A 12,496-nucleotide genomic window follows, 5' to 3' on the forward strand; every position below is an offset into this window, starting at 1 on the left:
TAGAAAGGTGGAGTATATAACTTCATCAGCATGTTTAGATGTAGTTCGTCTAACTGTACAATTTAAAGATATTTGCAAGGATCCAAATCAAGACAGAATTTCCCTGCTACTTACTTGTTTTCTGAAACCCAGCATTAGAAGTTTTCCATCCTGTAGTGCTGTGCAAGGCTTCTTGTCCCTGTGGCTTCAATGTTGCATTTTTAACTAACTGAAAGGCTTTACAATTTCAATTAGATAAAAAGAAAACCACCCACAGACACCCACTCACCAGCTCACTCACCAACATTAATTCACAGATAACAGCCTTATTTAAAAAAAAAAAAACTGTAGTAGGAAAACACTGGCAGCTGCATTCAAAAAAGTTTTGTTTAATATAAAACATATTGCAATTAATACCAATAAAACATTATGCACCATGTATATTAAAAAAATACATTATTTTCTCCAGATTTATATTGCTAAAACTAACTTCTAAGTGAATGAAGCTAACAAAGAAGATAAGTTATCCGCTTATGGGGAACCTGAAACACAAACATCAGAATTGAAAAGAATAACAAAGACTTTATATGAGTTTTACTTATTCACATGTTAATAAAACAGTTGACAAATAAACTTGATTTCAATACTTGCTTGTTCAGAACATATGTTTAGGGTTAAAATAAAAATGTAAAAAAAAACAACAAAAAAAACCCATTATTTTATAACATAAAATATTTCCTTGATTCTATACACAAAAACCAAACAATGAATGTTTCAATCAACTTAGATTAGGAGCAGGATGCAAAAAAGATGTTTATCTTCAATTTTTTGATATAATGTCCATACAAGCAGGTTATTCAACAACTGATGAATATATAAACTCTCCTGAATACATCTGTAATTCCATTATCATTCTTCTTTCACCTTTGATAGTCTCTGGGCAGAATCTATTCATATCTGCAAATTTTAGTTAACCTTATTTCTATAAACATTCTAAAGAGTTTAAAACATTTTTAATAATCCACTGAATGTGCAATTTCTTATGCAGTTTTTAACCCGAGTAAAAACTGCAAGCCTCCCCTGGACTCACATAAACCATCCCTTAGACACTCACGTGCCGCATATGGAAATTGACAACATACTCTGCATTTGTGCGCTGCACAGAGATGGCAAAGGGTTCAAACGGATGAAAAGTGAAGGCTACGAGTCTGCGCACGTTGTGGTTGACAGGTCGTCCCAAAAGTCCAGCCTGGATCTTAAACTTAAGAAGACCAGAGTCACGGGCATAAAACCTTGGAAAGAGGGGAGAAGAAAAATCACTGTAAATAAAGGGAATGCTAAAGGATTTAAAATTAGAAGTTTTAAAAGATCCTTTTAACAGTACATGGCCTAAATGGAAGCATACTTCAACTATAGTACCTAAGGCTATAGTTTAAACTGCTTCCTAAAAAGAAAAAAAAATGCATTTCAAATTAGGTTATTAAAATGTTCTGCTTTCTACAACTTTGAGCTGAGATACGTCAGTCTCAGGATAAAATACTTTAAACTGATTTGATAAACTAATCAAAAATACTGCCTAATCTGCTTTCAGGTTACACTTTGCCTAATCTATACTACATCAGTAAATCTGTAACTCTTAAAAGCTTTTTTTCCAGTTTGGAGCAAAGCCCTATCCTATTTTAAACGAAAACAGACATTGATTTTAGTTTCAAAAAAATATACACAAATTCCTATGGCAAATTAATGTACACCATGATTGAGAAAAATGTAACATCAACTTAAATATACCAAATGTATTCTCCAATTAACTTGCTAATTTTTTCTAAAACAGAGAAATCAGTCATAAATAGGTTGGACTAAAATTACATCTACATTAGCAGACAACAATATTTCAGTTTCACACTACTTGCCAGTATTTTTTACAACCTGATAGGATGGTCACCACAGGTCTTGGGTCGCTCCATTACAGATACCCACTTGTCATCATAGCTAAAGAGAGAGAGGTCTAGGTAAGGGCTGCTGCTGTAGGACTGGGCACTAATCGGTAGTTGACCAAGAAGCCTCCTAACCGCTTCAGTATGACCACCATACTTTGCATTTACAATAGTGTCCTTAAACCTGTTAGAGAGATATATTTTTTAATTTCAGCAACATCAAATTCACAAATAAATTAAACAGCCAACCAATAAAATAAACCCAACAAAAGGGGCAAGAACAAAAACATAGCTACATCACTTAATTTTTGTTGGCTTGTTCAAAATGTATTCTGTATCATCACTATGTAAGAAGCAGGGCTGTGGAGTTGGGAGTCGGAGACAATTTGGGGTACCTGGAGTCAGCAAAAATGTACTAACTCTGACTCTTAATAAATTTAAATTGTAATGAAAAAAAAAATATATAGCCAGTTCAAATGTCTCATTTTACAAACAATAGCTATAATTAACTACTTCTCTGATGTAAGAATTATGCCCAGTGCATAGTTGTGTTACTACCAATGTGAAGTTCAGCTGAGCTATTATACAACCTGACATTCACATATTGTAATCTGGATTATGGTACATTAGAAAAAGTATTTTCATTTTATTTCATATATAATGCGTTTAACAAGTTAATCTGAGTGTAAACAAGTGTAATGATGTACAGTAGGTGGAGGCAGAGGTGTGTGCTATGGCCTGATGTGTGTTCAGGGGTTCTTTTGTTTAAACTGGCCAATACGGCAGAGGGTCAGCTTCCTAGCCGTAGTTCTGTGGTTAAATGACGTGTATGTTGCCTTCCTTCAATCAACATTTTAAATACATTAGCATATTAAATACAGAGGAGTCAGAATCAGAAGTACCGGAAACTAAGGAGTTGGAGTCGAAGGATTTATCTACCGACTCCACAGCCCTGGTAAGAAGTGTCTAAATATTTATGACAAAGATGCCAATTCCATCTATATCTACTCACTGTTTTGCTTCAAATGTAAGAGAAACAAATAATTAAAAAAACAAAGTGTTTGCCATAGTAATTTCAAGAATCGTTGAATGAATAAAAATTGGTCTTTCTTAAGTAAGCAGTCATTCAGTTCTGCTGAAACAGAATGCCAGGTTCTGTCAGGTGCTTTTGTTGAATTGTATAATATGTTTTGCATTGATACACAGCTAATTTATCATTTAAAGTAAACATGACACATTATAGCTAAAGATATGTAAAATAACATATTAAATGGAAATTAGTTCTATAAAATATTTCTAGTGTACTGTACATGAAAGCACTTAAGTACCACTTAAATCATCAAATATATGCAAGACAAAGACCTCAATTATGCAAAGTATTATCCGTTAAAGTTGGGTTTTCACCTATCTTTATTGGAAGCTCTTGCAGGTTAACATGGTAATCATATCATATTTTCCTGAACTTGTCTTAGGCAGGGCTAACATTTTAAATACAGCAATATGCAGAATTAAGCAATTCAACTAAGGCAGACCTGACCTTCTTTGCACCTGACGTGCAAAATTGTTGCTGGAGGCAGAACATGGGAACTGAACAGCATCACTATGTAGTGTGGCATTACGGAAGAGGTCGCAAAAGTTTTCAAAAAGTTCAAGAAGCTCATCTGACGTGTTCTCATATACTGCCAGTACTTCTGTTGTCACCATATTGTAAACCACAAAGAAGGAGGGCTATAATGAAAAAGTAGGAAATTGTAGTCTTATTTTTCAGCTCTAATAAACCACACAAAACAAGGTTGCACAAAAGACTTGTGAATAAACATTGCACCAGAAGGTGAAGTACAAATGCTTATTTAAATTCCATCATAAGCATACCTGTGAGGGATCAGTAACTCGCAAAGTCACCACATCTTCACTTGTGTATTTCACAAAAAGGTGGTTTTTATCCAGCAGCTGCATTTTCCACATACGAAGTTGTCTCAGTTGATCAAAATACTGAAAGAACCTGCGCTTAGCCATGGCACTGCCATCCTGCTCCGCACGACGCCAGAGGTAAACCAAAAGTCTGTGTTTCAGAGAGTTGATGGTTTTCTCCTTATAAAGACGAGAAAAGCCTGTCTGACCTTCTGATTGTGCTTCAGGGTATACAGCAGAAAGGGTGAGAAGGTCATCCTCATAGCAGAACCGACCTATTGTTCGGACATCTAAGAACATGCCCTCTGGTGTTATCTGGAAAGAGAAGATCAATAGCTGCTTAAAAAATACAATTCTAATATAATAAAGTTTAATATATATTTAATTTGTATATAAATATTAGGCTATTAAAAATCTAATTTGCATACTAATAAAGCCAGTGCATTCAATAGAGAGGAAGGAAGCAAGCACTGATACTGGACGTTGCCGCACCCAGCACATGAAGAACCACGTCAGGATCCCAAATTAGGACCCGAGCACAGCCATGGGTGACACCTCAGCACCACACTAGTTCGAATGGAGTGGAACAGTGGGAGGTTTTTGACAGTGGCTGGATCCAATAGCTCAATTTTTATTAAGTTTTAACAAGAGCAGGATGTTTAAAATATAGATTACATTTTACTACAATAAATCAAATAGTTTATTATGGGGAAGAGAAAGCTCCCTTCACTGCCATAAATGCACCTGTACAAGATGGGTCCTGGCTAGAACTGTAAACAATTCTGGTTTCCTTTCAATTCAGATTTTTTTTTCCATATATTTGTACTTTTGTTTTATGGTACATTATATCTTAATATAAAACTAAACTTGAAATCTTAAGTAACATAACTTGAAACTGTTGTATAAAAATTGCCACCAGTTCAAATAGTTTCTGAATCCATTAACATTAAAATGAATCACATCTGATATTATCATAACACTAGGCAAATCAAATGAAGCACATAGCCAGCATCAAACGTGACCAAACTTTTACTGAAGAATCCAAGGCTAAAACCCAACTATTTCAAACACACAAAATTGCATAAAATGAGATTCTCATCTGCTGTTTGACCTTGGAAAGAACAAAAAAAATTAAGCAATGTGCTCATTGCTTATTGCTTATTTAAAAACCAGCTCAACCTAGTTTAACGCTATTAACTCTGTAGGTCTAATCTGCAGAAAATGCCAATCCACATTGATTTCATATTTTGTTTTCAGAAATATAGGGTTATTTCTTCTACTCATTTTCAAACCTGCTTAACCTAATGCAGTGTCACAGGAAGCCAGAGCTTATAAATCAGCAATTGGCACAAGACAATCATTGCAATCTACTAAACACAATCATCTAAAAGAAAATAGGTCTATACATAATAAATATACATACAACTGCTTCAATGATTTTCTACTTAAGTGATGTCAGAGATAAATCACTGTCTCCACAAATAAATGGAAAGGTCAAAATAACTGCTGTACCTAATATATTCACTTGTATAAATAAGTCTAACATGTTTTTTGCAATATAAAACAGTGTAACATCCTGAAACCCACTTAACCCAATTTGTTTTAAATCCTATGCTAGCAGCACCAGCCCTGAATAAGGTGCCAGTCAATCAAAGGACCCACTCACGCAAAAACCCACACTATTTTAATTTGGAATCACTGATTAACCTAACACATACATTTTTTATGACGAGAGAGAAAAATCCATGTGGGCATGGGGGAGATCCCACACCAAGCACAGGCAACTACCAGGTGCTGGATTCGAATGCTAGACGCTGGTTCCATGACGCAGTAATCCAAACGATAGCACCACCATGGAAAACAAAACGTAACTAATTTGTCCAATTATCTTTTAAATAGAAAGTCTGAAGACAGCACAGAGTTTAAGGATTTATGACAGTGTATTTGTTTGTGTTTTAATCAAATAGAATGTGGACAATCCTCACTTTCATGACTAATACCATTAGTATAAGAATAAACATATTATATTCTTATGAAATTAGCAAAAAAATGTAAGGTTTTAAAGTAGACATAATTAAATCAAATTCAAAATAAGCAATAGTTATCTTACTAAACTGAACACATCAACTACAGACTGAAACCTGTGTATATTATCAATATAATGAAGACTGTACTTCATGCAAATTTTATTCTTAACCATTCTTCTCATCTCTAAATTAGAGAAACAGAACTCAGGACTGGGTCCTTTTAACATCTGAATTTTTGTACCCTGAGACATAAAATTAACTTGTGCGGTAAATCAAATTGGTCTTAATTTATCTCTTGCCATGGTAAATTCTTTTTAAATACCAGTTATCACATAATGCTTTAATGTTACTTGTCTAGACTTTTGTACTTAACAGGTTTAAACTTTTACTTTGATACAGGTCAGTAGGGGGGCCAGAGCTGATCCTGGCAGCAATAGGCACAGAAGACAGAAAGCAACTGAGGAAGGTTCCCTCTTAGAACCACAAAAAAAAAAACCCTCCTCACTTTTAGGCCAGGCTTATAATTCACGCAATGCAACGCTTGAGCATCAGGATGCTGCCGCTATGCAAGCAGTGTACTGTTTATATTTGAGCGCGCACTTCATGTAAATCTGGAGGATTCCACCAGGTGGCAGTGCAAGATATCATCATGGTCAGAAAACAATGTTCAGCTTCACTGTTGTGAATTGCCCAAAATATCCATTAAATTCCCAGGACACCTTGCCGCAACCTCTGAAAAGGATGAATGTTTAATGATTACATCAATCGATCTAGGAACACTCCCATTCCAGCAACTACCGGACGAGAGGCAGAAACAATTTGTGGATGGGGCATCATATCATGGCAAGGTAAATACAAGCACACACATACACTAGTGTCATTTTAGCATCCCCAAACCTGCATGTCCTAGGAAGGAAACCGCAGCACACTGTGGCTTTAACACATTACATCATGAAAGTGATATCAAGTATAAATCTAAGGATTCTAAATGTGCAGAGAGCTGGAACACCATCAATTTAATATATTTCGTGTGGCAATCACTGCCTGCTACAGCTACAAGTGCAGGAGGAAGCCCCAGAAGCATTTAGTGATTGACAAGTGTGTTGGTTTTTAATCATAATTTCCACTATAATCATGAATTAGACCTTTTTCTTCACGGTGTTCCTTTTTTTTGGGCTCAAATATGCCTCCATACATTGTGATGCTGTTGTGCAGGAGCAAAAAAAAAAAAAAGCACAGAAGATGATATTTTATCATTATAATGGTGGAATATGCGACATTTGTATTGCGTATGCGAGAAACAGATGAAGAAATGTCACGTTTATAGTAACCGAAAGACTTCCAAATTGAAGAGACTAGGCCCAATTTCTTGCTGCTACGGCAACTCATGCACACATCGCGATAATTTCTGAAGACTGTAAGGTTTCTAAACTCGTTTGGGACTCCTCACCAATGGGACGACATGCCGAAGAATATCTCGAAGCACAAGTGCCCCATTTATGGAAAATGGTTTTATCAGTTGCTGGGGCAACCACGGGCTCCCAACACTGAAGTGGCTTGCAGCTAAAGCAGATCCTAGTCACGGTACAAGCGTTTGCCATCGATGGGTGATACAAGGAACATTATAAATGCAGGGATCAGGATTATTTGGCCACTGAAATGACCACAACCCTGCCTGATTGCTGTGCCTGTGCTTAGGAGAGTGGTAGATCCCGCTACAATAAATAACTGTGCTGTTCATGTTTCAAGCTGAATAAAGTTAATTTTGCTAAAGTACCGAGACTCAGCCTTGTGTTTTGGGGTGCAAGACTCGCATGTCACAAGACATACTCGGAGAAAGTTTCAAATGAATGCTGGGAATGTTTGGTAGCCATGATGCATGCGTGTACGCATTCTGAGCGTAAAGTATAAACTGGCACTTCCAGGGCCAATATGGAACAACCAGTTAAACTAACTGTTTGGTAATGTAGGATAAAAAAAACAGTAGTAAAAAGAAATGCCACTTAAGCATGGAAATAATGAGCACAAAAAAAGAATCCACAACCAGGATGTTGGATCTGTAAGCCTATCCTGTAAGTTCAGGATGGAAGGCAAAGAACAGCCTTGACCAGGGTTCCAGTTAACTGCAGAGGCCACTCACCCACTCACTCACTCACTCACTCAAAGTCATGGTCATAGTTATGGGGTCAGCTAGAATCAATCAGCCATACCACATGCACTTCAGAAGATGTCATCCACCTAAAGCTAAGCATGTTCGGGGCCGTCCAGTACTTGGATGGAAGAACATCTAGAATATCTAGTAAAAGCTTGGGTTGCAAGTTCAGCAGGGGGCACTTACCTGTGGTCTGAATGTGTATTCCAATATCCCAGTGCAGTGATGAGGACACTGTGCTGTAAAAATGGAGCCATAAACCTTTTGTCCTGACTCGCTGGCATTCGTCATAAACAGCAGGGTGTTTTCCCATGTCTAGGCTAAACTGTCTTCCATGGCCTACTCATTCTGCCCCACCTAATCATCATCTGTCTCTCTCTCTTACCACTTCACCACCTTGTGTGGTGAGCATACTGACGCAAGAATAGCCGCCGTCACATCAGCCAGGTGGATGAAGTGGCTCCCCACTCGCTATGAGGAGCACTTTTGAGTATTGAGCAAAGCGCTATATAAACAATTATCAATTAACCTAACCAGCATGTCTTTGGGAAGCACTCAAAAAGAAGCCAGGTGGGATCACCAATCAACCTAACAAGCATGTCTTTTTGGACGCAAGCGGAAAGCAAGAGAACTCAAAAGGAAATGCTAACTTCACAGAGACAGGAAGAAAGCACAGGATTCAAACCGAGGGCACTACACCCGTAAACCAGTAGAGGTACCCAATTGCCACCCTGATTTTTAAGTCATAATGAATTTAAAAAAAAAAGTTAGTAAGATATACTAATAAAGATGAATGCTATTGCAAATAATTAGAAATCTTTTACATTAAATGTGTAAACTTTAAAAAAAATAAATAAATACATTTGTACCCAAAGAGCAACACAAGAAAAAAACTATTCAAAAACAAAACATGAAAAATATTTTAAACATAAAAAGCTTTGCAGAAAATCCAATTAAATCCACAAATGAGTACAGACTGCATGTAAAGAAAAGGGAAAAAAACTTGTTATAAATAAAAGGATTCTAAAGCATTTACCTGGAAAACATGTATTGTCTGCTGCTGTACAGAAAGAACAGCTAGTATGTTGCGATAGAGGTAGAGGCCCTGGTTGTGGGACAATATTATTTTGTCACATTTGAATGTGCGAGTATCACAAAGGCGCCCAGTATGAAGGTCAATAATATGTAGAGAATAGTCCTCCAATGGTGAACGTGGATTGGGAGTCACGGACTCATTGTTTCGATACACCTCAAAAAAATGTGGCTGTGGCTCTTCAGGAAGGTAAGCAGCAGAACCCACAATCACATATCGACAGTCATCAGTAAAGAGACTGCACTCTCGATTGAGATGTTCTCCATTAGAAGCTACATTTGTAACATGCATCAAGGAAAAGAAACGCTCAAATAATCGTCCACGAATGTTCAAGGAACGCTGGTCATTGCCATTGGCCAAAGTCTCCCCTTCCAGGCCCCAGAGAAGGTCTTCTGCTGCCTGACAACCTTGGTACTCGTAAATTTCCAAAGAGGTTTGATCAGAGGAGAAAGCAATGAAGCATCGTCCGTCAGGAGAGAATTTCCGCAGAAAGCATGGTGGCTTTTCAACATTGACCACGGTGAAGTTTGGGAACATATTCTGATGGAAGCAGCGCATGCGATACCAGTGAGCTCCAGGTGGACCTGAACAGATCCGACGTCGCTCAAGCCTGTAGACAACATTCTGATTTTGGATTCGACGGGGTTTTAGTGTTGGTGATTCATCCTCCATTCTGATCTAGATGGTGTAGGAGATCACATCAGTCTACATGACTTCTTGAAAGAAAGAAAGAAAATAAAACACACAAAAAAAACAAACATTCAATTCAGATTACTAAAAATAACAGCACTATAAATATTTCATTAAGACAACAACCACTGTACTACAACTTCGGTGGTGTGGCTGGCATACAAAACAACTAAAATGAGGGGCACACTGGCCCTTCTCAGTTTTGGTCGGGAGGATATTTTCATTTTGATAAACTGAATAATAAAAGCTGCTTTAACAATGTCACATGTATGGATGCACATTCTAACATTATAACGACATATGGCCTTCCTAACTGTCCAGATTTACTGTCTACTACCTCCAGAAGGAAAACAAAACACAAGACTAACCAGACAAACTGATAAGTCTGTATTAAAAAAAAAACAAAAAAAAACCTAAATCAGATTCTGATTAATGACAGATATATAATGCTGTTTTCTTACATGTTCAACCTGTAGTTTACTCTATGATAATACTAAAAGTCAGAGTCTGCCAATGACTGAAAAATCAACAGCGAGTAAACAATGATACCATATTAAACAGTCATCAGCCCTGCTCAACTCCACTTAATCTAAGGTAGTGTCATGGAGGCCGGTGCCTATCCTGGGCAGTACTAGAGGCACACATTAAAAATCAACTTCATAAAAAACTCAAGTTTATTTAATAGCTGCAGCAATGATAGCTGTTGGAAGCTATTTGCTAAAAATCAAGACTCAGTTTTAATTAAATGCACCCTGATACACATACACATTAAACACTAAATATGCAGAATGAATGGATGCTAAAAATGCAATGGTGCTGAAATGTAGTGAGAAAACATGGATTTTCTTCACAGTGCATTTAAAAAGCATAACAAAATGTTCATACTTCCTAATCCAATTCATAATTGTGGGGGTCAGAGCCTACCCTGACAGCATGAACCACAAGGCATTTCCCACTTGAGCACATTATGCCAATTTAGAATTACCAAGTAATCTACATGGAAGGAAAACTGGCATACCTATTGAACAAGCTGGGAAAAGGGGAGAACATGCACACTTGACACATGTAACACCTGGGATTATGATACTGGACATATTGAGGCAGCAGTGAAAACAGGCAACAGACACACATACCAATATTAAAAAGACCCATTATTGTAGATAGTAAGATCATGCACATTTCATTATTTACATTTAGCTGAAGTCACCCTTAAAAATAAAACCAAAAATATGGAGATAAAAAGATAAACATTAAAGCAACCGATGGGAGAAACTACAAACAGCTCCAGCATGTATGCTTTTCAGTATGGTAAATATGAAGCACCAGTTTTGCTGGACAATCCAGCTATTTTCTAAACCTGCATAATCCAAAATTATAGTTACGAGGGACCAAACCCAAACCAACAGTTTTTAACAAAATATAAGACCCGGCACTTGACATCCTGCCAGGGCGTATCTACTCAAACCTGGCCAATTTAGAGTCACCAATTAACCCAAAATGCAACACTTTGGGATAAAGGGGAAAATGGACTACTACGAGAAACAACCATGCAGACACTGAGAGATTCTGTGTACTTCACTTAAGAGAGTGACTAGGCTAGGCAATACCCAGTTTTCTGAGTGCAACAGTTGCACAATTACCAGACCAGTTACTCTCATTACCTTATTGATTACTTTTATGTGGCTTTATTACAGTCACCTGACCATAACAGCAGCTATTAAAATGTAGTACTTCTCAAATTATATTTTGGCCTCTTCTAAACACAATATTTAAAACTAGCCAACCCGCGGCGTACCATACGCCGCATAATCAGGCCGGTTTTTGAATGATTTTTAAGCACAGGGAGAAAATTAACATTTGAAAAATCGGTAATGTAATAAAATCAGCAAGAAAAGCAACATTGTAACAATGCACGGAACGAACAAACACACAATCGTCTGTGACTGAAAACTGGCGGATCGCCATCGCACCTTCTCCTGCCAGACGGAGGGATGGAAGTGCACTGTGCCCAGGCGCGGAGTGTGGAATGGGAGGAGAGGAGAAGGACGTCTATTCAGCTCCCTCCGTCATGCTAGTCTGCTGATTTCTTGTTCAGTATGCACTGCCCGCTCATGTGCCCACCTCCAACTCGTCACTTGAGTCGTTGTCTTTACACAGTCCAGATGCACCTGTGACTCATGTAGATGTTTCATTGCTCTGTGTGGTTTTGGATGCTTTTCTATATATAATCCACCAAGACACCCGACCACGGTAGTAGCGAGGTGGGAGAGGGGTGTGTACAAAGGGTAGGGACGTAACCAGTGGGAGCGTATGAGTCGCACTTAGTGGGAACTCCACGGTTTGCAGCCCGAATGGGGTTCAACGGCTTACCCACGCCTCTGCGCCGGGTAGACACACGCTCAATCTCATGCATTATTATTAATTGAATGCTAAACACTTCTGGAAAGACACGGTTGTCTAAAACGGATTGGTGTGAGAATAAAAACAGTAAGTGAATGAAAAGATGGAACTCTGGAGAGAGCAAAATACAACACACTAGTGAACCCGCGGCATAACAAACGCTGCATAATTATTGATGGTTGAACACTTCTGGAAAGACACAGTTGTCTAAAAAGGGAGGGTTTGAGGATACAACAGAAAGTGAATGAAAAGATGGAACTCTGGAGAGAGCAACATATAATTGTCCGTGAGTGAAGAAGACGCATGTTTG

The 12,496-nt window shown here is 37.8% G+C and overlaps 1 protein-coding gene across 4 annotated transcripts in view; it reads right to left on the bottom strand.

Annotated features, from left to right (window-relative positions):
* Nucleotides 1-348: 348 nt before the first annotated feature.
* det1 (DET1 partner of COP1 E3 ubiquitin ligase) overlaps nucleotides 349-12,496 on the bottom strand; it is a 43,834-nt gene continuing 31,686 nt past the window's right edge. For 2 of the 4 annotated variants that reach the window (XM_039773012.1, XM_039773011.1), the window contains exons 2-6: nucleotides 9,040-9,809; nucleotides 3,786-4,139; nucleotides 3,451-3,641; nucleotides 1,906-2,097; nucleotides 349-1,271 (exon numbers count right to left, since the gene is read on the bottom strand). In XM_039773012.1, coding sequence (XP_039628946.1) covers nucleotides 1,082-1,271; nucleotides 1,906-2,097; nucleotides 3,451-3,641; nucleotides 3,786-4,139; nucleotides 9,040-9,768 — 1,656 coding nt within the window. In that variant the 5' untranslated portion in view covers nucleotides 9,769-9,809 and the 3' untranslated portion in view covers nucleotides 349-1,081. Of the gene's footprint in view, nucleotides 1,272-1,889; nucleotides 2,098-3,450; nucleotides 3,642-3,785; nucleotides 4,140-9,039; nucleotides 9,813-12,496 lie in introns of all 4 variants that reach the window. The other 2 variants (XM_039773010.1, XM_039773013.1) reach the window with 2 other exon arrangements.

This window comes from Polypterus senegalus, chromosome 12, assembly GCF_016835505.1.
Source record: "Polypterus senegalus isolate Bchr_013 chromosome 12, ASM1683550v1, whole genome shotgun sequence".
Taxonomy (NCBI): domain Eukaryota; kingdom Metazoa; phylum Chordata; class Cladistia; order Polypteriformes; family Polypteridae; genus Polypterus; species Polypterus senegalus.